We start from the raw sequence: 25800 nt of genomic DNA, 5'->3' as shown, positions 1-25800 counted from the left end.
TACTCGAGTGACGGCACGTGCAAGGTTTGATCCGGACGAGCGTGACCCATACGTGTGTCAGTTGTGACCAGTTTCTGCTGCTTTTGTGGGAGGGCATGAAGACAACACAGCTCAATTCAGCAGCTTTAGTCTATGTAAAAGTAGCTTGAGAGTCGACAAATTTACACCAGTGCATAAACTAATATATCGAGAAGTATGTCACGCATTTTAGTTCGTTTCTCTTCAGTGTTTTCCAATGGAGCTGTCAAATCAATATCACCAAAGAAGAGGATGTTTGTAGGAATTCGGCAGATTTCTACAGAGCAAGCGGGTATGGGGATGTTCATTTTTTTCGATCTATATTACAATTGTAATTATGTGACTCTGTTACATATTTGTATTTTTGATATTTTTTGAATATTTTTAATTCTGTGCCAAGCATGCGCAATATTAAATTGTCAATAGAGAGTACAGTTATTCTAGTCATGTAGTTCAGATCATGCGTGACCTGATTACTCATTGTTTTTCATGGTGTGGGCTTTCGAGAAAGGCCCCCAAAATAAACAGATTGCACGTGGTTTTTACTTGGAAACGTCATGTCTTAAATTAACATCTAGCCTGTGCACTAGGAAAATACACTATTTTACCAGAAAACCTGTCTGATACTTAGAACAAGTTAAATAATTGAGACCAACCAAATAACAAACATGAATCAATAAATAAAATAAACTAACTTTTATTTTTGTAAGCTTCTTGTGGAAATTATTTAGTCACACACTTTTAAGACAGTAATAGGCCAGACATGTAGCTCATGTTCTCAAACTCTGTTGTTATTTAAACAAAAAGTATATAACAAAAAAGTATTTAAACAAAGAAGCTATATTATTTGTGTTTTAATGTACTTTTTTAAAAAATACAATATGCGTGTTCTTTGTCAAGTGTAAACCTAATATCTTGTGTAAATGTCTCACCACATCGACCACATCGCTGTCTCTGCTTCTCGAGACAAACTGTACGTCGTAGCGACCCCAACTTGATCCAAAATCCCACCTGATACTCAGGCGCATTAACACACATGTGTTGAACACTAGGTGGCGCTATAATGAACGTCTTTGCTTTTTGGTTTGCATGCACGGGCGGACGTTATTTGTAACGTCATAAATTCCATATTTCACGACGTCATAAACACACATCTGTCACGTTTTTTAGTTTTAATCTTTACGACGTGATGTGACTCATGTGAGAGCAGGTGAAATTTCGTCTAGATTAGAAAATGCCAGTGAAATCTAAAATTCCCCTAAGCTAATTGGTTACGAATAGGTTTGTAGAAAGTAGTTTATCGAGTACCACTTTTTTTTAAATCTAAGAATAGTTCTGCAATGTTTAAAAACATATGCACGTTTGCCCCTGCTGAAAAAAACAATAACCTACAGAAAATTCTAATGGTTGCCATTAAAATACCAATAGGAACCATTAGCATTTACTTTTAAAACCACTTCACTGTGTTTTGGGCCATATTCCATTAGAACCAATAAAATTCCCAATAAAACCAATAGAATTTCTGTGATGGTGTCTATTGTTTTTTTTTAGCAGGGCCATGAAAGTCCTTTAGCTAAGAAATCCCTTATAAGGTTAAGGGTAGTAGGGTACCTTTAATAAAAAATGGTTTGCAAGAAAAAAAACAAGTTTTCATTTAGGGAATCATAAGGCTGTCAATAATCCCCCCCCCCCCAAATGCTAAAGTATTACTTTAAATTCTGCTATGTGTCGGTACAAAGTCCTACCCATTTTACCCTTAACGTCGCACGCGATGAATGATTTTATGGTTATTTAAGAAAAGGAAGTACCAACTCACATAAATGATCGAAATAATCCCTAGAGAAAAGTGATGCGCATTTATTATGACGTTATTTGTAACGTCATACATTCCATATTCCAGGAGGTTGAACACATCTGCGTCACGTGATCTCAGAAAGCAAATGAAATTAGTTAACAACAATTTATTTATCTGATAATTCATCTTGAGGCTCTTTCCATGTTTCCATCTCCATGATTTTATGCGCATTTTGAAGTATCGGGTCAAAACGAGTGATGGAAACGATTAAAAATCCCTTCATTTGCTAAAAGTTTTTACACTCGCTTAAGGCGGTTTTTGTTTTATGCGAAAAAGAGTAAATGCGAATAATGGGAGATGTAAATGCATTTGCCGAAGTAATTCTGACGTAGCACGGGACTGACCCGTCTAGCTGTTTCCGCGGTCGTTAATTGTCGGGGCTCGACGTCGTCGCAATGTCCTTGTTCGTACTTCGTAGTGCCTTCATCAAAAAATCAGAATTGATTTGTCTGTGCTGTGCCCAGCATTCAGTTTGGCAATTACAAGCTGCACTGCTAATAATTAATAGCTTGCCCCGTCGTGACTATGCAGTCCTGTCTCCGTTTTCCAAGCGTGCCTTTTGTTTACTGTTGGTTACTAGGTTACCACCGGCGTCATTCGCTCGAACAACTTAATGAAACTTGATTGTGTTTTGTTTATTGTGTATGTATGTATGTGTGTATGTGTTTGTTTGTTTATTTGTGTGCAGGTTTATGGAAGGTTTTTTTGGTCTTTTTTAAATTAATTAATTAAATTATAAAATAATTAATTAAATTATAAAATAAAAAATAAAATCGCAAAATATGTCCCAAATTTGAAAATTAAATGCTAAAATAAAAATTAAAACATTATATTAAATTATTTCATTTTCATTTTTAATGTGATGAAGCATCATTCCGGCCAAATTAAAAAAGAAAATTAAATTGATGATTTGACATTTCATTTTCAATATAATCTTGAGTCAAGACTGACAATATTAAAATAAAAAGTCAAGCTTGAAAAGGAATCTGTAAAAACATTTTTAAAAGGGTTTTTATTTATACCCAAGCAATAATTGGGACAAAATTAAAATGTAAAGTTCAGTTATAATTTTATGTTCTCTTTAAATTATTTGTTTTCATTTTCTTTTTCGTTTTCATTTTCATTTTCAACTTGTATGCAAATTTAATGTTAATCAGTGGGTGGTGTTTATTTACTTGCTCAAAAAAGGGGATTGGCTAACGCTGCGTTGCCAACTCAGCGACTGTGTTGCTAAAATAGGGACTTTACTGCTACATCTAGCGACTTTTAGGCCCATTTAGACAAACTTAGCGAATGTTTGGATGAATCTTAGCTTCACATCTGTACAGATAGGCTACTGTGTCGCTTGTACAGGCCAACGAGTGCCGGGTGGCGCTGTCCCGGTGAAATGTGCGTCTGGTGTCTCTGTGCATGAAGCTGGGCAGTGTAGGAGCTGACGCGTGGATGAGATTCGCGTTCATTGTTTACATTTGAAAGGAGGAACAAACAATAAAAAGTGGCTGGTCCGCTGTTATATATGTGCGTATTTTCACACATCTGATCCGGTGAGGCGTCAGCCATTCTCATCAAATGTATACACATAGCACAGTGTGATTATCGTGCAATACATAATTATGCCAAAATCCGTTAAGGACTGGAGTATCATATAGGCTGTTTACACTTGGCATTAACATGCGTTTTCATCGATCGGATCACAAGTGGACGAGAGAGACACATTACATTTACACCTGGTATTTAAATCCGTCTCTTGTCCACTTTCGACCGCATCTGTCCTGAATACTGTAAGGGGGTGGTCTGTGAGACGGTGGGCGAGTCTCTCTGCTGTCATTCAAACCCGAGCGGGAGTAATTATGAGTTTATATGGACGCAAACTAATATTATGTCGGAGTCCACTGCTTGTTTAGCAAGTATACATGCTGCATAGTGTTTTGTACGTTTATATGTTGGAGCTTTCTCTGAATTTTCAGCGCAATTGATGAAATAGGATCGCGCAACTTTCACACGCTTTCAAAACGAAACTACGGAGATCAGCCGCTTTAGTTGTATCAATGAAAGGCTAAAAATAGCGCTGTTCACCGTATGTTTACGCCAGAAGTAAAAAAAAAGACGTAAAACTTGTGTTTAATACCTCAGATCAGATAAATGGGCGGAGAGAAGGCGGTCGCGTGTGGCGGTTCGAACGCATTCAACCACATATGCGTTCCACAACTCCAAAGCGATCCGATCGAAAGTGGTTTCGACTACCTCTGAATGTGGTTGAAAGTGGTCAAAAGTGGACGAGCTCAAAACGTTTTGAACACCGTTTACACCTGGCATTAACGTCGTCCACTTGTGATCCGATCGACGAAAACGCATGTTAATGCCAAGTGTAAACAGCCTCATATGCTTGCAAAATTGGCGTATATATAGCACTATAATCACACTGCGTGTTATTTGTATGCATTTCATGAAAATGGACATACAGTGAACAGTCACTTACTTTTGCAGCGGGCACACTGGCAGAGCAGACCTTCAGCCTTTGTGGTATTTGTAAGTGGTCCTCATTTGTAACGCTGATTTGTGAGTAGGGCTGTGACCGTACGGGATTTTATTTTACCGTAGTGAAGAAGCAACAGAATCACGCGGTTAGACTGTTAGCACAACAACCCACCCCATATTATTAAAACAACAAATTATATTAGCAATAACAATGTGAAATAATATGTATTTCTATATGTTAACTTTTGTTTTTTATATCTTTTGAATATACAATGATTTATAGACCTTTTATGTCATCGTTTATAACCCATTTTATACAATACATTTCATAGAATAACAACCTGAAAACCTGCAGAAAGAACATGCAGAGTTTAAGATTGTTTCTGATGAGTTGTGCAAAACCTGATTCCTATTTCTTTAGACATTCATTTTCGGTAAACTCTCCGTGAATAGAAACACACTTCTCCAAACATGTTGCAACTTTTAATAATTTATTGTACAAAAAATGGGTTACAAACAATGACAAAAACTGTTCCATAATTGATATTAAACTCAAAAGATATAGAAAATAAATATTATTTAATGTTATTATTGTTAGTATGTTTAATTAGATTTTCTCAAAGTGAATACAAAACGAAATCGACAATTGCATCATTACGTAAATAACTGCGCAAAACTTATGGATACTCCAATCATTGCTTTCAGAAATTCGCTTACAGTAGCTCCAGATATAAGCACAGCATTATACCAAACATCGAGTTGTGCTGTCAGTATACGCGCTCCTGCCTTCATAACGATAGTTGTCATGTTTGCCCATTATAGTTTTAAATTATTATTATGCTGTCATTATCATCACCAGCACAGTGCTTCTCCTTGAATGAGAAAGCTTAATATGCGCGTGGCTCGGACTCCTTCACATGAAATTTCATGGGCATGGCTCTGACATTTTCTTGCAGAGATGTTGTTATTCGCGCAGGGGTTTAAAACCAGGGAGTGAGTTGGTACAGTTCAAGAAATCAGAGCACTTGGGCATGACGCGCTTTATAAGGTTGCGGCCGTGACATCACCGCAGCTGGCATCTTATTACAGCAGTGATGCAGTATTACTGTGATATCGTCACAGCCCTTATGTGCGTAGCTCGTCTTCCACGCTTCAGCTATGGTCAGAAGAACTGTATGTTGTGTCCAGTGCAGTGTACACAGAAGACTCCGAGAGACTCGCATTTCACAGAGGACGCAAGTTCTGATACTTGTACAGACAACACATAGGCTAAATAAACAGATAATGTTCATTTAAAAGCAAGTGACTGGTCGGTGTATCAGCTCGTTAAACTGACGCCTCACCGGACCAGATGTGTGAAAATACGCACATATATAACAGCGGACCAGCCACTTTTTATTGTTTGTTCCTCCTTTGAAATGTAAACAATGTACACGAATCCCATCCACGCGTCAGCTCCTACACTGCCCAGCTCCATGCACAGAGACAACAGACGCACATTTCACCGGGACAGCGCCACCCGGCACTCGTGGGCCAGTACAAGCGACACAGTAGCCTATCTGTACAGATGTGAAGCTAAGATTCATCCAAACATTCGCTAAGTTTGTCTAAATGGGCCTAAAAGTCGCTAGATGTAGCAATAAAGTCGCTATTTTAGCAACACAGTCGCTGAGTTGGCAACGCTGCTTCAGCCAATCCCCTTTTTTTTAAGCAAGTAAACGCCACCCATTGATTAACATTGAATTTGCATACAAGTTGAAAATGAAAATGAAAACGAAAAAGAAAATGAAAACAAATAATTTAAACAGAACATAAAATTAAAACTGAACTTTACATTTTAATTTTGTCCCTATTATTGCTTGGGCATGAATAAAAAGCCTTTAAAAAAAATATTTACAGATTCCTTTTCAAGCTTGCCTTTTTATTTTAATATTGTCAGTCTTGACTCAAGATTATATTGAAAATGAAATGTCAAATCATCAATTTAATTTTATTTTTTAATTTGGCCGGAATGATGCTTCATCACGTTAAAAATGAAAATGAAATAATGTTTTAATTTTTATTTTAGCATTTAATTTTCAAATTTGGGACATATTTTGCGATTTTATTTTTTATTTTATAATTTAATTAATTATTTTATAATTTAATTAATTAATTTAAAAAAGACCAAAAAAACATTCCATACAGGTTTGCTGTCTTTGACGAGATATGATCAGTCCACAGACTGGCAAAGAAAGTTGACTCCAGAACAGTATGTTGTAACCAGAGAAAAAGGCACAGAGGTGGTAAGTTGCATGAAAATAAAGTATACTAATAAAACAGTGTGTTGGTCTGACTTATTTAAATAAATAATACATTATTATGTATTTTTAAAGAAAGAACACCATTTATAGAACCCCTATTATAATTTCTATTTTATAGCCATTCAGTGGCATCTACCTGAACCACAATGAGGTGGGCATGTACCATTGTGTATGTTGTGACTCCCCACTTTTTAGGTAAGCTTCTATTCAATTAAAGACAGTGCCTGCTGACCAAACAATATATAAATTACAGTTAAAAAAAATTCTCATGCTCATTACATTTTTTTAAATAATAGATGCTTTGATATTTCTAACTTAAGATTTTTAACTTCTACGTTTAATGTGTTTAGCAATATTTAAATAGAAAAAATATTAAAGGAAAACTTATATTGCTTGTAAGCTAATACACATAACAAAATAATAATAATAATTACAATTCTGCTTTTGCCTCAAACAGCTCAGAAGCGAAATATGATGCAGGAGCTGGGTGGCCATCATTCTATGAGGCTCATGGTACATGGGAAAAGGATGAAAGTCATGCCAACATTGTCCGTCGTCCTGACAACTCACTTGGTAGCACAGGGACAGAGGTTATCTGTAAACATGTAAGTATAGGGGACAGTGATGTTAAACAATGTGTTGTGCTCTTACCTATTATACATTGCAACAGCAGTAATTCCACTCATAAAATAGAAATCTCTCCTGATAGCCTTTAGATTTATTTAAATGATGTAATAGCACATCATACTGTTATAACATGTGATTTTGTTTGTACAGTGTGCTGCTCATCTTGGACATGTCTTTGATGATGGTCCAGATCCAACTGGTCAGCGATTCTGCATAAACAGCGTTGCTCTAAACTTCAAGCCAAGATAAATGTAAACCAGACGTTACGTCACTGGACAGTATTGTAGTTATTCAGTGCAAATAAAGTCAACCTATGGCATTTGAATAACAAGTGATCTATTGTGGTGTATGCTTTGAGTTACACTAAAATTTTAATCTTGAAAAAATGCATATACGAAAGTTGCTGTGATTATTTTAACACTTCAGATCGACCACCCTAAAAAGAATTAATTCCTCTTCTGTGCATGTGTGCACTGCGTTATTCCTTATCTAACTTGTATTTGTTTTTGTACATTAAAATAAAATAACTTAACAAAAATGACTCTTTTATTCATAAACAACAGATGTGAATATCTTAAGAGACATACAAAATGAAGTGTGTATGTGAATATGCCTGATTTTGTGTGTACAGGCAATTTTGTGTGGGTTTGTTAAGAGTTAATGATAAACCCTGATCATAGGGTCATCATCCTAATCTGTGTGTGGACACTGGACAGTTAACCAACAGCTGTTAGAAAGGAGTTATTACTAAAACTAACCAAGCTATTTAACAAAACAAAAACAAAAACGAAAAGAAGTGATTTAAAGCCGCGATGAATCGACTTTGGATATGTTTGGTGTTTGTTCTGGTATGGCTCAGTCTTTGGGAATCTGCTGAGACACGAAGAACCCGGTTCAAACCAACACCACCACCGAAGCCAAAACAAACCGAGAAAGATAAAGCTATTGAGAATCTAGCTCCAGGTCAAAACATCAACATTGATCAGGTAAATCCCAACATTAATCTGTAATAGCAAATCAAATGTAATCATTTTGTCACAATACATTTTAAAATGAGCATCCTTTAATGGATAAACATAATTAATATTGACAGTTATGCATACTGTAATTGTTTCATTAGAAAAGTTATTGAACAGAAGCCTATGAGAAACTTACAAACAGAATTTTCTCTCTAGATGAGTGGGAAATGGCACCTGATTTCCGTGGCATCAAGGTGTAAGAGTCTTCTACAGAAGGGCTTCAAATTGGAGAGCACTACCATAAACTTGAATGTCAATGGTGACACGGTGTCTATAGGCACTATAACCAAACTGTGAGTAACTCCACAAGGGGGAGAACTTCAGGTTGCTCTGTAAATTCAAGCGCTGCCAACTGAACTTTAACTTTATTTGATCTAAACCTCTCATGTTCTTTTACCAAAATATATATAATTTCTTAGCCACCCATCTCATGGTTTGTAACTTGTGCAATATTGTTTACTTATTTTTAAAAAGTTGTGTTTTTTGTGCCTCCCAAAATTGATTGCTTTTCTGTTGAGCAAATATTTTTCAAATGTGTCATAATTTACTTGTTGCGCTTTGAAGAAGGAATTGCAATTATTTTCACATGGTAAAATAGTAATAATTTAATCTTTAATCAGAGTTATTTTTTTAATTAACGAGAAGAATTCCATTCTGTTAATATTATATAATATTTTATTAGTAATTTGCACAGACAACCAATGAATTATTACATAACATTAAAAGAAAAAAATTCTCCCAACTGATGACATCACATAATTACAAGACCAGGAGCTGCAAGCAAAAACAAACCTGTTACAATATCCATGTCAGATTTATTTAATATCATGTGTTTCACTTAAAACAAATGTCTCTCCATTTGTTCATCCATTGTGTGTTTGTTAGAAATTATGAGTGTTGGGAGATCAAGCAAAACTTTAAGACCACCAAGACCCCTGGACATCTTTTTCTCAAAGGTGAGGGTCTGATCCAAACAAACCACCACTGACCAGCAGACTAATGGTTTTAAAAAAGCATTAAAGATGTCTTACAAAATTATCTAAAGTGCCTCGTAAAAGTGAATTGTTTTTTTTTAACTTACATTTTTAAATGCAAAATGTAAGTTGAAAAAACAAACAATTTTTAGGTGCTGCCAATTAAAGTGTTTTTTTAAGTTGATCCAAGTTGTAAATCGGTCCTTGGCTTCATCTGATCATCAGCTAGTAGGAGATGCCAGTACTTGCATAATCTGTCAAAATAATTCTGAGAATAAAAAACACGTTTAGACAAGCATTAAAACAAACACTTTTATATTGTGTTTAAACCACCACATGCAGGATATTTCTTTAAATCTGCACATTGAAACACTAACACTATATCTTACCCTCTATCATAGGTAGGACACCCAGTGAGAATGTGGATATATTTGTGGTTGATACAGACTATAGCTCCTATGCTGTGTTGGTTTTCAAGAGAACGGGGAACATTACCATAAAACTATACGGTAGGCATCTAGTTTCCAAATAAACTCATCACCCCTTTCCTTTAATAACATAACACTTGACTATCTTGGTGTTACTGCATAATCCATGCTAATAAATACAATAAAAACCATCACATACATTTTATTTGATGTTGTATTGGTTATAATGGAAGCTGTAATGGTCTTTGTGGGTCTGTACTGGTAATATGTTGAGTTTTGTTGGTGAAATGTTATCTGGCAGGTGAGAACTAAGAGAGCACCAATAAATTCCAGTGGATTCCAGTGGAACCCTAAAACACACTACATGAAGGAATTTTGTAATGGTTTTTAATGATAAACAGCTCATGGTTCTAACATATTCTGACATAGTTTGTTTTATAGATAGTTTAATAGAAGACTGTAGTTCATAAAGTACAAACTTTCAAGCAAACTGTTGTTTCTTTTAAAGGACGCAAGGGTATTATGCCTGATAAAGTATTGGATGCATTTGAGGATCGTGCAAAGACATTTGATTTAGGATTGGATCTTGTTTTCCAGTTTCCACACTACGGTGAGACAAATACTTTGCCATTATTATGATTTTTGTATTTTGAAATATTACCAGTATTATTTATATTTTCTAGGCCTCTTTTTAATATGCATGTACTATGTATGTATTTACTGTAAAGTTGATTTACCTCAATGCAGAAATCTATACATTTGAAATTGTACTAAATATAATATGAAGAAGTGTTTAACTCGAGACTCTTTTACAGGTTTTTGCGAGTCCGTAGATAAAGTGCTGGGTAAGATCTAATTATTATTATTATTATTATTTTACTTTTACCTCATTTACATTATACATCATTAAGTAACTGCATGTAAATCTTTACTGCGCCTGGCTGTTCACTTGATTCGCGAAAGAATCGTACTTTTGAATCATTCGGTTTATCCGATTCTCAGGGAGGCTAACGTGCTGATGCATGTGATACATTAAAGAGTAGACAGTTACACCACAATAAGTTAGTGTGAAGTATTAAAAACTACAGCACTACAGGAAAATATCAGTAAATCGTTTTTTTTTTTCAAATCAGTTCGTTGTAACGAATCATTTGAACGAACCGATTCACCTAATCAAATCTGACTCTGAATGGTCTGGCTGTGTCGTTGCTTGGTGTAGGGTAACATTTACTGATTGGCTGACAGAAATGTTACAAGAAGCCAATCCAACCTCCAGCTAATACTTGTGCAACACTTATGTTAGCATCACGTTTTCTGTCAGTGTGTTTTGTAACACAAAAGGTTTTGTAACAAAGAAAAAAAACACAACAGAAGTTTTTCTAACATAATAATAAATCTTTGCATTGCTGCATAGGCTTATATCATGTCTATACACCCCAAAATATCTTGTTACCCTCAACTTTTCAATCTAACTTTGTATTTTTCTTTGTCCTCTAGAAATACCCTAAGACTGACCTCCATCTTATTGCATAAATTCAGATTGAAAGATACAAGCACTCACTGCATATTCAAACCGCAGAGAAAATATTCTGGTCAGGCATGCAAATAATTGAAATAATAAATTTATTGTGTAATTTCAAAGTTTTGTGTGTGTGTGTGTTTTTTTATTGCAGTTTTAAGGTGGTAAAGGTATGTTTTGTCATTACAAGGCGCAAATTACAAAGACAATATATTTTAGTAAAGTCTTACTTAAGTTAATCTCATTAAGTAAGATAAAATATCTTTATCTTAAAAGTTTACTTACAAAACAAGGCTATTGTTAAGCTTATTCTGGCTTGTGATGCAACTCTTTAAACGAGACTTTGCCTGCCCACCCTTTCCAAATTACACAACTGAAAGAGTAAACATGTTACATATCCAGTATGCAGAAGGAAATCATTATGTCATGAAAAACATCTGTTTTAAACAGAAATCAACTTTATGAACTAATTGAAAATACAATGAATCTGTTAGTTACTGCAGAACATCAAATTTGCACGAGCAAGTTTCTATAAAAATTTGAGTTTGGATTCTATCCTTTCTGGTGTTCAAAAATGACATCATTGCTTTTTTTTCACTTATTATACCACAACAATGTCTTGTGCTCAATTCAGACAACGTGTGATTCAATATCCTTGTCTTTGTTTTAAAGTCATGTTTCTGAAGGCCAAAATAAAGCATTAAAATCTCCCCTAACTGTATCACACAGTCCTGTAAAATGTCCATGGCTGTTTGCATGTTGGGCTATGTAGCATTCTAGCTGTGGTTATGTATAAGGGGAATACAGATTTGCACAAATTTTCACAAATTTCACAATGCATACACAGAGAGAACCCACACTTCTTCAGTGATGGTGAGTTTTGGAGGTAGCGTGGGTTGTGCGCTATTTGCCTTAGCTGAGACTGACTTTGATGTAGTAAAGGTTTTAAAAATAAAATAGGAGAAATATGCTATTTCACTTTGCCTATATCCTATATTAGCTTATATATTTACTATATGTACCATGCAGTTGTAAAAAATAAGTTAACTATGACTGATGCCTCCAGCACAAATATTTATCAGTGAATTTTAATTTAATAAAAATTCATAAGAACATGTTTTTGTGCTATTGGGGTGGTTTCCCCATACAGGGATTAGCTTAAACCAGGACTAGCCCTTAGTTTAATTATTCAATTTAACAAACATGCTTTATAAAAACATTACTTGTGTGCAAAACAAAGAGCACTGATGTGTTTTAAGACATGTCAGTGCAAGTTGTTTTCAGTTTGGACAGCTCTTACATTTATTTTAGTCTAGGACTAGTCTGATCCCTGTCCGGGAAACTGCCCCATAGTGTGTAAATTATGCCTTTTAATATGTTTAACTATTCTCTTTAGATGACAGAAAAGTATCATCTTTGCTACAGATGCAAAATGGTATGCAAATGGCAAAGCAGACACGACCATGGGTACTGCAATGCTGGTGGCTACCAAGGACAGAGACCTTTAACCAAGCTACGCTTAGGAAAATACTTGAATCTTAATTGAAATAAAATGATTTTTAGACAGCATACTCTGCTACAATCTGAAAGCTTTGTTGTTCATTTGTAAATGTCAGCAAGTTCACGTTCATGTAAGCTTTATTGTCATTCCACTACATGTAGGAACACACAATGGAATGAAATGTCGTGTCTCTCAGGACCATGGTGTTACATAAAGAGACATAAGGAAATAAAACAGGTATAAACAAGTCTAAAATGTACACATACCTAACTGCTGCATTAAATAATCTATATACATAGTACTTCATATATATATAAAAAAATATTGAAAGAATTACAGACTGCCTCTAAACAGATTACTCCAACTTAAATGTTAAAACAAGCTCATCCCCCTAAAAGAACCAACACAGGTCAAAGGGGGTCTATGATAATTAAAGACATCTGTTTACACATCATCCAATCACTTGGGTAAGCATTCAGATCAATTCGACCATTTGATTAAGTACTCCTTATGTGACTGTCAGGAATTGAGACATTTACAGCATTAGCATTTGAAAATGAGTACAAAGAGTGAGAATGGCCACATACATGGGTATTCTTGCTTTACATCTCAAAGGGTAAAGCATTAGCATTATAAAATGTTAAGACTGACTTTGTTCAGGGTTCACTCCAACTCCGATGAACCCTGAGTGCGTCATGTACTTTGCTACTGCTTCGATTGAATAAACTACTTTTTGATTGAGACCTTCAACATTTTTCTTATGCATATTGTAGTCTTTAATCTGAACAAAGCATTAAAATGTCCTCAATCACACAGAACTGGAAGAATTCCCAGGTGCAAGTTACATAACGAAAGCTATTAGCATTCCAGCTGTGAATGTGGTTGTGGGAGGGACCAAGGGTCAGGAGGGGAGGATTTGGGGCTTCACACTGAAGGATAAAACAGGGTTCAACATTCCTCTTACAACACAGCCAGCTTTGCTTCAGACTGCACACAGAGAGAAGCCTTCACTTCTGCAACCATGACAAGTGTTGTATTGAAATTGGCGTGCGTTCTGCTTTATGCAGTGTTTGCCTCTGCTGAAGTTACACCTATGCCTGACTTTGACCTGGAGAAGGTAAAAATGAATGTTTTAATATTACCATGTTATGTTACTAGGGCTTAATCTATTATTATGCAATATAACAATGGTTAATATAGAAATGTTTTTTTCATCAGAATAATTTGATGTGTTGGCTATTTGTGTTAAGTCAGTCATTTAAACTTTCTTATTTGTGCTTCAGATGGGAGGAAAGTGGTATCTCATTGGCTTTGCTACAAATGCAGAATGGTTTGTCAGTAGAAAGGCCGACATGAAGATGGGCACTGCAATGATAGTGCCTACTGAGGATGGAGACCTTGACATAAGCCACTCTACTCTGAAGTAAGTTTTTAACCGTTTCACATTAAGTTATTTACTTTGTTAAAGCATGCATCTGATTGGGTTAAAGACACTGTTTTTATAATTAATAAATAATGAATTTATTTGTTTCTTAGTGAAGATGGTACCTGCTGGAGGATGAATATTCTTGCCAAAAAGACCGAAACTCCAGGACGCTTTGTCTTCCACAACCAGCGTATGTTTTGTTTTTTATCCAAATATTTGACAATCCTATTACGGGCTAAGGTTTTCATCATATTGTCTCCTTAATCTATCAGGTTGGGACAATGATAATGATATGCGTGTGGTTGAGGCCAGCTATGATGAATATGCTATCGTTTACAACATCAAGACCAAAGATGATGTGTCCGATGTTCTCAACAAACTCTACAGTAAGTGTTCGACTCACTTTGTCCATATTGCACAGTGGGTGTTCACAAAAAAAAATATATATTATAAAATAGCCTCTTAACGTTTTATGTTCACAGGTCGTAACACAACAGTAACTGAAGAACTGACAGAAAAGTTCAGGACATTCTCCAAAGACACTGGCATCCTGGAGGAGAACATAGCCATACTGCCATCCAATGGTACATTTTTAAATATTAAATTCTCATATGCATTGACATAGGAATATTATGCAGCTTTGAAGAATATGAGACTAATTTGATATTATTTTTTGTAGGCGAATGCACAAATGAGGCGTAAATTTCTCATCACCCAAAGATGGTCCAATTATTTCACTTCAAAATACAGACCTGGATTGCAGGCCTCATTTCTGCTTGGTTTTAGTCTCTTTGACTTTGTATTGAAATAAGAGTCTTTGTGCTTTGTAATGCATTTGTGTCGTGTTTATATAGATAACAAATTGATTAGAAAATCAATGATTTTCCTAAATAAGTCTCGAGGGGCCATGGCAGGATTTTGCAGAAACAGATATTTTAAGATCAGGAGAGATGATTTACTTTGTCCAAATAAGACAAAATAAAAAAATCTTTATTAGACAATGTTGTTGTGTCATTCCTGTCACATTATCACCAACACTGTAAAAATGAAAAGTTGGATTAACTTAAAAAATAAAAATTCCTAAAAAAACATGTTACCAGAATTAAAGTATTTTAAGTTCATCCAACTTTCACTTTATACAGTGAATATGACCTAAAAAGTGTTTTTTTTGTATAAATAATGTTTAGATTTGTTTTTTTATTGGTTTTGTGCTGTCAAATTAAACTTTTAAAGATGGCAAATCTTTTATTTGTCAATTATCTTACATTATAAAAACACCAAAAACAGTTTGGACACAAAATACTGTTTATTACTTCTGTATTTACAAATATTTCAATATACACATCACATCTTTTTAGAATATATTTATTCCAAATTATAGATTTTCAGTATCTGTGTAAAAATAAAATTTACCCTAAGGATCTTTGATAAATTGACAGTGAGTTTTACATCAAACAGACCACACCCAAATGTCCGCATTTCAGATATACTGTACATAAACATACTTGTGTCTTTATTAAAACTAACACAGATCATCAGTCATTCAGCCTGACTCTTGATAAGATCTTTTTTGCTCCTAACTTATAAATATTAGCAGAAATATCCATCCTGTATTGTAGCTTAGTCATTTCTTCATTATTAGTACATTATTGTAATGTTTGATTGGATCTCCTGTATCTTATGAATAAAAGATGAGTCTTCTGAGAGCCTATCTGGACTCACGGGTCTTGCTAATTTTCACAGCAAATCCTCTTTACAAGCTATTTGCTATTGTTTGAATTAAAACTGTCACTCAAGATATTAATGTCTTTAGGAAACAGAGCATAGACTTAGTTTAGATTTTTCAATTCATTTTAATCTGACATTCTGTTTATCTGTAGCTATGAATCCAGTCAAAAGATTAGCACCGTAGTTAACCAAAAACTGACTCTTTCTTGGGCCGTAACCGAATCTGTACTTGTAAACACGTGTTAGCAAAGCAACCTAATTATGGTTTGTGTAAAGTAAAATGGTGCATTACAGGAGTCATAATTCGATGCTCAAACATAACATTTACCATCATGAATGGACGATTTAACATTATAATTTACACGTGCTGGGAACACAAACATAAAAATCGGTGAAGCGGACTCTGACAACACGACAATCTTCAAAACACAAAGATCACGGAGTAGCCTTTTTGCTTTTCATTTGCACCTTTCCCCACCTATACCATCACATCTGTGATCCAGCTGGCTTTCCAGCGATCAGCTTTGGCTCTGTAGACAACACAGACATCCCAACATCCAGGATGGACCTGTTCCTGTTCCTTGCTTGCGGTAATAAAGCTCACATGGCAGGCATTAGGTCTTTGTGATGTCGCATGATGTGCTGATTCTTCTCCGACGGCCTGCGAAAGCCTTTCGAGCAGTAATCGCAGCGATGGGGATAGTCTTTGGTGTGGATGGAGATCACATGTCTCTTGAAGCCGGATGCATCCCCGGTGTTGTAGTCGCAATACTGGCATTGATATACACGTCGTTCCCTGTGACCCTTAGATATACCGCCGCCGCCCAAAATTTTCTTACCACCATGAGCTCCAAGTCCAAATGGCTTCTTAAGACCCTTTTTGTCAGGGAAGGCTTGCTGCTCCTTGGTGTGCACGGACAAAATATGCCGACTGAGAACGAACGGATCTGCGATTTTAAAGTTGCAATGCCTGCACTGGTGCAACTTTTTAGCCTTGTGCGCCGCAGAGTGCTTCTTGAGCTCAGAAGGCCGGTGAAAGCCCTTTCCACAGACCTCGCATTTATGCGGATAGTCTTTGGTGTGAACGGAAATTACGTGACGCTTTAAGTCGCTGGAATTAGAGCTTTTATGATCGCAATGGGTGCACTGGTGAGTTTTGGCCTCCTCGTGAGTCAACGCATGCTGTAGCAACTCATCAGGCTCCGTGAACGTCTGGAAACAACGGTCGCACTTGTAAGGCATCTCCTTGCTATGCTTGGTCTTTACGTGCGTCTTTAAGTTAGAAGAGTCTGCCGATTTATAATCGCAGTAAAGGCAAGAGTACGGCTTCTCACCGGTGTGGGTCCTCATGTGTTTTTTTAACTCGGAAGGATGCCGGAAACCCTTCCCACATTCCACACAGATGTGAGGGAAATTTTTGCTATGAACGGCCAGTAGATGTCTGTTGAGCAGACCTTGCTCCGCAGTCTCGTATTCACAAAATTTACAATTGTGCATTTTGGTAGCGGGCGGTGGGATTTGAAGCTTGGATTCTCTGTGGTGGTGTTGAAGTCGATGGGAAAACAGCGCCGTCTGCTGATGGAACTCTTTTCCACACACCTCACATTCAAATGGAGCTTTGCTGCTCAGGGTATGGACCTCCATGTGGTTATGGAGACTTACTTTTTTGTTAGTAGTGAAATCACAGTCAGTGCATTGATATTTCTTTCGGGTTACCACGTCCTGGTGCTGATTCTTAGTGTGGCGCTTGAGGAAACCACGGGATTTGAACTTCTTGCCACACAGCATACAAGGGTACACGGTGAGAGGTTGGCCATAAGGTCCGATGATGATCGCTAAGGAAAGAATATAAGTAAATTAAAAAGAAAAAGGAAATGTTAATAAATGAATTAGTTGAATTAGAAGTACCTGTCTGAATGTGGCGAAGTTCGGAGCGTTTTTTGTTCTTGTTCTTGCTCCGTTGACGGCCGAGTCTTTCGATCACATCGGACTCATCCACGTGCAGCAGAGCACTAGCTGCTCCGTTTCTATTCTCGCAGCTTTCATTCTCCTCTTCACCTGATTCACATAACATCATATTTACAAGTGTTTTATGCTTAAATTAAAGATTTGCATTATATAAAAACTATAAATATACATCTCACTAACCATAAGCTGCTGCCCAGGCCACAGGCATAAAGTCTTTGCTGAGTGATGCGCTATCGAGTGTCCTCTGAGCATTTCCAGGGTCCTCATTGCCTACCACCACTTCCATGTAGACCTCATCTGTGATTTTAGCCACATCTGTTTTATGGAAAAACACGCTGTCAACAGAGGCATTCGTGTGACTATCATCAACTGATGTTAACAAGACTTACTTATGTCATCCTGGCTTTGATTAGCTTCATCTATTGACATGTACACCATCTTCTCTCCTATAGGCATTCCAGAAGGATCCACAAGCTCCACTGTGTCATCTACATCGAGCTCAGTGTCACCTATGTCAACGGTGCCCCCTGCAAATACGCAACAATATTAATTACAAAATGCACATCAAATAAAAAAAGATTGTATTTTGGAATTGTAACATACCCAAGTCCTCCTCCCCAGGGTGAGCCTTGATGATGTAAACTTTGATGACCTCCTGACCTTCGTCATCCTTCTCCACATCTTCCGAATCGTCTAAACTGCCTTCAACTATGACCTTAGCATCGTCATCAGAAACCACCTTTCCGGTCTCATCCACTGAAAATAAACCCAAGGTGGCAAACAAGTCAATGCATTTACTGAGATTGCTATGTGTTCCTGCAGCTTAACTGATAAAGCCAAAGGTCATCATGGGTTTGATCCCAGTGAAATGATAAAATGTATAGCTTGTTTTGCTTTGGATAAAAACATCTGCCAAATGCCTTTATACAAAGAGTATTGATTTAAAATAAGTCAACTTTTTTTATTAAAACATTAAGGCAAAATTCTATTCTCATTGGCTAATCCCACTCACAAGAGATCATGAGGTAGTCTCCACAGGGATCAGGATCCTCCTGTACCTGAGCATCAGTCATTACATCAACCTGCAGTCCTTCCTCCTCCAGACCCACATCATCAGGTGACATCACACAGGTTTCCACGGCAATAGTGCCAAGCCCTTCGTCGTCTTCTGAGCAAGGCACGTATTCAGTGACCACATCCTCAATAGCTTCCTGGATGACCAGCTCCTCCGGGGCCAGTCCATGGACCGTTATCTTCTCACCCTCCACGTCAGACACGAGAACAGACTCCTGCAGTTCTACCACCACCTCATCTTCATCTCCATCACCTTTCCCATGGAGAACAAATAAATATGAATGTTTTAACATAACCATAAAGGATTGATTTTCACAGACTTTCCTATTGGCATAGATGGTTTATTTACCTGTCCCATGGAAAATGATTTTGGGCTCATGGGAATGGAGAGAGAATGCTGACACATCATCTTCATCCATTGTCTCCACTTGTCATCTGCATAATATAAGTCCTACAGGCACAAAATGTCAAAAGGAGATGAATATACATATATATTATTAATATGAAATTTTAAAGAGTGTAAAACAAATGGCAGACTGTTTTTATGTCTTGCTACATGTCATAATTGTTTTCAGAAATATTTGATGATATATTAGATACCAAGATATTTTGGTATCACATAAGAGGAAATAAATAACTTAAGATCAGACATCACAGAGCAGAAGTGAATATGATGTTTCAAATATTTTCTTATATTTATTGTCTAACTTATGTTTTAAAGCATGCAACTGTAGATAAACAGGCTACCACTGATCCCGTAATCTGACAAAATGCATTTAATTTACAGACCTTGCTACTCCCATCTGTTTACAGCATGATAATGAAAAGGCGTTCCCTTCTAAAGACTTGCGCTCGCTTATGTCATAACTGAGCCCCGCCCACTTTTAGAAAACACACTCGACACGCCCCTCTCCCAAACCAGCGCCATTTTGGATGATTTAAAATAATCCATTATATCGCATAAATACATACTTAAACGCCCAAAATTGTACATTAAATGTTTTCTACAATATGTTTAAACGTTTAAAAATAAATACAATGTGTAATTCATTATGAATAAGTCATATAATCATCGAGAGCCCCGTTTCCGCGGCCTAGTTTAGGCCTCGGAAGGCCGCGGCTCACTGCTAACAAAGGCCTACGCAACACTACAACCGCGATAATCTCACAATCCCACAAATACGTTATACTTACACACACGCAAAATATCGCTTCAGATTGAAGCAGTACAAGCGTAAAGCTTTCCACTTCGCATTTGGTTCAATACAGCGGCCTACCTGTCGTATTATTTTTTTCTGTTTGGTTTCCAAGGCCGTACGGCTTTCTTTCTCCCACCCCCAGACTCGGGCAGAGCGCATACGGGCTTCTTGTGTGAGTAGGGCGGGCCGCCGCAGAGCGCGGAGGGGAGGGGCCGATGCGCTCCGAGGCGCTGCAGCCTCCAGCTTCGCCGGCGCTTACGCCGCCTTCCGAGGCGCACGTCACTGCCGCAGAGCCGCAGGAAAATGCGGAAGGAGTCTCAGACAAGTGGCCGATGCGTTTCTCTTCTGGCAGGGCCGCGAATTGAATTTTTCTCGGGCGATTTGACGTTTGGCGATATTGTACCCACTGAGATAAATAACTTTGTTTTATTTTGCGTGTTGGAATGGAAGTATTTGGACGTTTGATTTGTTCGTTGCGAACGCAGAATGATTAGCGAAGTCGATACGTTAGCCAGTTATGGATTTATACGTAGGGTAGGAATATTCCATAACCGGTTAGCCCGTTATGTTGTATTCAAACTGATCGTTTTGGAAATATTGGCCGAGTAGTCATTTACTTGTTTTAGTAGTTTTAAACACGTTATAACAGTAAGACGAAAAATACTGTAGTAAGTTAACATTACCACAATATTGTTATACTGTAACGTTAGTGTATTTTAATAATTACACTACGGTATAGTATACTTAATTATACTATAATAAAGTATCTAAAATACTAAGGAATGTCACTATACTTTATTATAGTAAATCTACAGTATATAAGTTACTGTATTTTTCATGTGGGTACACTGAACAGTGGTACGTTTCCCAAAAGCGCCTATGATCCCAAGTTCTGTCATTACTAAGAGTTCAATAACTACCATAGTTAGTTAACAAAGCTTTTGGAAAACATACCCCAAATTTAATCATTGTGTTTAGGATAATTTTCTTTATTAAACACTACAATTAACATAAGGTCTCTGTAAATGTTTAGCACGTATGCCCATTTAAAACCTTAAAGGACTTGTAACTACATGATTATAAATAGCCATAATAACATGACTGTATGTTCTTATCTAAACATTTATAGTTCAGATCAATGTAATACTATAAAGCATTGTTAAAAATTAACCATTGCTGGGTGTCAAAATTGTACCCCAAATATTCAAACTGGTGTAAAATAGACCCTTGAATGTGTTTAGTTAAAAATGCCTTCATAATATTTATAATATTGAAAGCCCAATAAAGTTCGGACCCTTGTTGAAACTAACATATAATATGGGTGGACACCTTTGAAGTATCTTTAGAAAAAAATCCCTGGTCACATGCTTTTCAAATGTTTAGAGACAAGTAAACCATGCATGTAATATTAAAATACATAGTTTTAAATGTATCACCTCGGGCAATGGCTGGGTTTGTATTTGACACACTGATCCATAATTGGCATCAGCTTTCATATTTACATCATGATATTTGAGAGTTGAAAGTGATATGACAAACAAGTAATGTCACATTTGCAAAAACGTACAAAACAGAGCACATCCTCACACAAATAGTTTGATCCAAAATTGTTTTATTAGTCATCACAAGTTGTTGACAACTGCTTTGTCAAGCCAAGGAATTATGTTTTCATTGCATTTCTCATATATAAATGACACCAATCCTTCCACAAAAGATGGTGAACATCTTAAAATACAGGGCCAGTGCATTCCCATTCAAAAAGATCATTTCTCCTCACTCTGCGCTGACCGCGAAAAACGCTGGCCGGTGCACGGGGTATGTGTGAAAATGGTTTAATTATTATGTCCGTCGGAGCGACGCTGCAAGCCGTTGACAGGTTGTGGTCGATCCTCAATCATCATCAACTGTAGGTGTGATGGTCACACCTCTCCTAATCTGTCCCCAGCCAATCAAACTACCAATGAAAGAGAAATGATTTAATCAATTAATAAATATACAAAATCTTAAAAATTCATTGTCTTTTTAAATGAATATTACAGGGTCCCTGTTAACCCAGATGAGTAATGCTCACCGCCAATGTTTCTCCACTCTGCGACTCAAGGCGATCTTCTCCCCCACTTCTGTGCAGACAGGGTTGGTGAGCACAATCTTAGCCAAATCAGCTTTTACGGCACTCACGCGACCTCCTGTCGACAGTGAGCCAATGTTGACCATCAGCACCTCATTCTTTGACAACTTCTGAACCTGTAGTTCATATAAAAAAAGCATTCAAAAAACTACACACAAAATAGTTCATGGTGAAAATATATTAAAAAGGCTATAGACATCATTGGCTACAATTAAAATCGTATAATATGCTTGATTTATAATAAATACATCACCTTGGCTGCCTTCTTGTCACCCTCAGTGCGCACACCGAGCAGCCTTCTTAGAAGAAAGTAGGAGATCTCAAGCTCTGTGAAGATTTCGGGTAAAGCCCCCACAGCACCGAGGACCTGCCCCACCATACGATCCGCTCTGCACAGTGTAGGGTCGATCTTGGTGCCAACACCTGGAACAGAGAATTTGCATAATGTAATTTACTTCAGTACCTTGGATCAAAATTACTTTGAGAAATGCATGTGAGGTCTCCTCACCAATAAGGCCACCAGGTGCAGCGTACTGGAGATCATTGTGTTCAGCAAACAGCGAGACAATTTTGGAGAAGATGGGCTTGCACATTAGTTTCCCTTCGTGGTCCTTAGAAACAATACCTGGTCTGACCTCAAGCTCCTGTCCAACCTTGAACAAAAATAAACAGGGGAAGAGCATTAAAAGAGAAACTAGAATAAAAAAGTAATTGATTAAGGAATAGTGTGTCAAAAATACCTTCAGTACTCCTCTGAGGATACTTCCACCAGCAACACCACCTTTCAGATCATCTACTTCACAGCCGGGCTTATTGACATCAAATGATCTGATTACTGTGAAACAACACCACACAATCACTCATCTCGACTGCCAAGTTTAACACGGAGCACAATTGATTCCTTTATTTTTGTCAAGGGTACTTAAAAGCAAACATCTCTTACCAATAAGGCGAGGCTCAGATGTGAAGTCACGGACAGGCACAGGGATCTTATTTACAATGTACTCGCAAACGACCTCGATGTTGTACTTCAGCTGGGCAGAGATTGGGATTATTGGTGCTCCCTCTGCTACCGTGCCTGTGAAAGAGTAAAACCACTTTCTCAAAAATGCATTCATAAAGTCATGCCAGAAATTTAAACAAGCAGACAACAAAGAAAACTTCAAAATTAAAATAATAATAATGCCCGCTCCGATTTTGAACCCTGGTTTATACTTGACGCATCTACTGTTGGTGTGCGAAAATGTCATCGCAAAATAACCGGTTGTGCATGCAGAGTATGCAAGACCCAACTTCACGGGGAGGTGCTCACAGCATTTTTTTGTGCATCCATGGTCAAGCATAGGCTTTGCGTGCAGCTCCGTATCCAAAAATTATAAACCTAAACCAATATTGGCCCCATTTACACTGCCTAAATTTTTACTACGCTTAGTGAAGATTTATGTCTTGTTACAGAAATAAAGCTCAATTATCTTGTATAATCATTTTGTCTTTTTTTATTGCATATCACAACATTTTACTTCCTCTGAAGTTTAAGCTGTTCCGGGTTAGTTTGTCTAACTTGAATAGTATAGTGTTAAAGCAAGTCGTATTTAAAAGATTATGAAAGCGGGTTGTCATTAAAATCGGATACAAATCGAAATTGGGCATTAAGATTTGCAGTGTAAATCCAACCTTAGTTGCCCATTTGTCAGTGTCACAAACACATTACGGCCTACACACATTTTCACAACCTTTTTCAATATTTTTTTTAAAGCCACAGGTAAACCCTGCTGCAAGTTGTTTTTGTCTATGCCAAACATTATTGTGGTATCTATCGTTGCTCCTACTTAATAATCTGTTATGTAAAGAGTGTCCCTTACCCTGCACAAAAGCCAGGATCTGTTCATACTGCTCTTTGGCCTGACTTTCCTTCACCAAGTCGATTTTATTTTGTAGTATGAGTATGTGCTTCAGCTTCATGATCTCAATGGCCGCCAAATGCTCGGATGTCTGTGGTTGAGGGCATGATTCATTGCCAGCTGTAAGAGTGAAAAATGTGTGGTATTTATTAGCAATCTTTTTTCATTCATGATGCTAGACGTTGGTACTTGCAAGATAAGGGTTGCCATAGCAACCGGTAGTGAGATAAATACTTACCGATTAGGAGTAGTGCTGCATCCATTACAGCAGCACCGTTTAACATGGTGGCCATCAAGATGTCGTGACCCGGGCAATCCACAAATGAGACATGTCTAATAATAAAAAAAGAATGAGTGGGAAAACTTATGCTTGTAAATTTAATAAACAATGAGAGGCACAAATAAGTATGCAAAATGTTAAAAGCATTGCGAGTGTACCTGACTAATTTAAAGTTGCCTTTGGTGCTGGGAATGTCTGTGGGAAACTCATCCGGTGTGCTGCTGCCACAAGACCTATAACACTCTGGGCGTGGACAACTTGGATCATCCAATTTATACACCTAGAAATAAAAATGAAATGCGTGTCACTCAAGCAAAAAAACACCAACATCAAAAATATCAGTAGCGATAAAATCTACAACACAACTTTGTCAAATAAGTACAATTTCTAGTTTTTAAATGTAGTTTGATAAAATGACATGAACGATAAAAATCTTCGTACCTTTGCATTAGCATAACCCAACTTGATTGTAATGTTTCTCTCCAACTCATTTTTGAATCTGACAGTGTGAACTCCGGAAATCGCTTTCACCACTGTTGATTTTCCATGGGCTACATGACCAATAGTTCCTACAGATAATGCAATAGTTTAGCAAACCTCATAAAAACCTGCATTGGAAACCAGATTGTGACATAGCACTGCTTATGGAAAATTGCAAAAAGTTATATAGAAATACATTTGAATCGAAACTGAATTAAATAAGCAGTCAAATCTAAAAGTCCATCAATATATTAAACCTCACCTATATTTATTGTGGCTTGTCTACTGATGATCTCTGGGGAGAGAGGAGTCAGTTTGCTCACATCCTATAAAGCAGAACAGATCTGTTAACTTTAACCATAAAAAACAGTGTCTACAGTAGACTGAACTGCTATAGAGCTGAATGAAGTATCACTTTGCTTAGAAACTGTATAATGATAAGAATCGGATTAGTCTTTTGCCATCACATTCTACATACAACCAGTATATAAAGACTACTAATTCATGACAGTTTACACAGCTAAAACTATATTAAACACGATGACATTTGTGCTGTGGCAAACAGCTGTGGGTTCACAACATTTTGACATATTTTCTACACGGGGTCCTTCTCCATCCCCGAATGAATCATGTGGTAAGCTTTCACCGGTACGGCTAACAAGCATGCCTCCCGTCATCAGGTCCGTAAAATCAGTCAACTCGAACCGGCGATAGAACACGAAAATAGAAATCATATAACATGACACAAATAAGCAAAACAAACAGACTTACTAATGTACTAAGGTCTTGTTTGGAAAGATGAGGCTGACCCAACGTTGTTCCAGACTCGTCACCCGCCATCTTGAAAGAAAAGGAATGAAAGTATGACCAAACGAGTGCCTGAACATTTTTACA

The 25800-nt window shown here is 37.0% G+C and overlaps 5 protein-coding genes across 7 annotated transcripts; 3 read left to right on the top strand and 2 right to left on the bottom strand.

Annotated features, from left to right (window-relative positions):
* The first annotated feature begins 55 nt into the window (after window positions 1–55).
* Window positions 56–8062, top strand: msrb2 (methionine sulfoxide reductase B2). Of its 2 annotated transcripts, none has more exons than XM_065258057.2 (5): window positions 56–310; window positions 6539–6636; window positions 6773–6849; window positions 7112–7259; window positions 7432–8062. In XM_065258057.2, the coding sequence occupies exons 1-5, from the start codon at window positions 196–198 to the stop codon at window positions 7528–7530; spliced, it is 537 nt and encodes a 178-aa protein (XP_065114129.1). In that variant the 5' UTR covers window positions 56–195; the 3' UTR covers window positions 7531–8062. The 2 variants fall into 2 exon arrangements, with proteins under 2 accessions (XP_065114129.1, XP_065114128.1); XM_065258056.2 differs by lacking the exon at window positions 56–310 and adding an exon at window positions 329–2561.
* Window positions 8063–8092: 30 nt separating this feature from the next.
* c8g (complement component 8, gamma polypeptide) lies at window positions 8093–11343 on the top strand. The gene is made up of 7 exons (XM_065258054.2): window positions 8093–8267; window positions 8457–8593; window positions 9186–9256; window positions 9676–9783; window positions 10211–10312; window positions 10518–10547; window positions 11200–11343. The coding sequence occupies exons 1-7, from the start codon at window positions 8094–8096 to the stop codon at window positions 11208–11210; spliced, it is 633 nt and encodes a 210-aa protein (XP_065114126.1). The 5' UTR covers window position 8093; the 3' UTR covers window positions 11211–11343.
* Window positions 11344–13678: 2335 nt separating this feature from the next.
* On the top strand, window positions 13679–15149 carry LOC135740057 (lipocalin-like). The gene is made up of 6 exons (XM_065258055.1): window positions 13679–13839; window positions 14006–14145; window positions 14259–14338; window positions 14421–14534; window positions 14631–14732; window positions 14828–15149. Exons 1-6 carry the CDS (start codon window positions 13744–13746, stop codon window positions 14848–14850), a joined length of 555 nt encoding a protein of 184 aa, XP_065114127.1. The 5' UTR covers window positions 13679–13743; the 3' UTR covers window positions 14851–15149.
* zfx (zinc finger protein X-linked) lies at window positions 14951–20600 on the bottom strand. Of its 2 annotated transcripts, none has more exons than XM_065258053.2 (8): window positions 20113–20600; window positions 19268–19369; window positions 18857–19171; window positions 18448–18600; window positions 18234–18371; window positions 18025–18159; window positions 17785–17934; window positions 14951–17711 (listed from the first exon to the last, which is right to left on the bottom strand). In XM_065258053.2, exons 2-8 carry the CDS (start codon window positions 19335–19337, stop codon window positions 16477–16479), a joined length of 2196 nt encoding a protein of 731 aa, XP_065114125.1. In that variant the 5' UTR covers window positions 19338–19369; window positions 20113–20600; the 3' UTR covers window positions 14951–16476. The 2 variants fall into 2 exon arrangements, with proteins under 2 accessions (XP_065114125.1, XP_065114124.1); XM_065258052.2 differs by having other exon boundaries at window positions 20196–20599.
* Window positions 20601–21712: 1112 nt separating this feature from the next.
* On the bottom strand, window positions 21713–25772 carry eif2s3 (eukaryotic translation initiation factor 2, subunit 3 gamma). The gene is made up of 12 exons (XM_065258049.2): window positions 25678–25772; window positions 25169–25232; window positions 24868–24995; window positions 24585–24706; window positions 24385–24479; window positions 24108–24266; window positions 23189–23323; window positions 22986–23080; window positions 22754–22898; window positions 22499–22668; window positions 22189–22361; window positions 21713–22071 (listed from the first exon to the last, which is right to left on the bottom strand). The coding sequence occupies exons 1-12, from the start codon at window positions 25744–25746 to the stop codon at window positions 22008–22010; spliced, it is 1419 nt and encodes a 472-aa protein (XP_065114121.1). The 5' UTR covers window positions 25747–25772; the 3' UTR covers window positions 21713–22007.
* Between the last annotated feature and the right edge of the window lie 28 nt (window positions 25773–25800).

This window comes from Paramisgurnus dabryanus, chromosome 22, assembly GCF_030506205.2.
Source record: "Paramisgurnus dabryanus chromosome 22, PD_genome_1.1, whole genome shotgun sequence".
Taxonomy (NCBI): domain Eukaryota; kingdom Metazoa; phylum Chordata; class Actinopteri; order Cypriniformes; family Cobitidae; genus Paramisgurnus; species Paramisgurnus dabryanus.
This window is presented reverse-complemented; position numbering and strand designations above follow the sequence as displayed.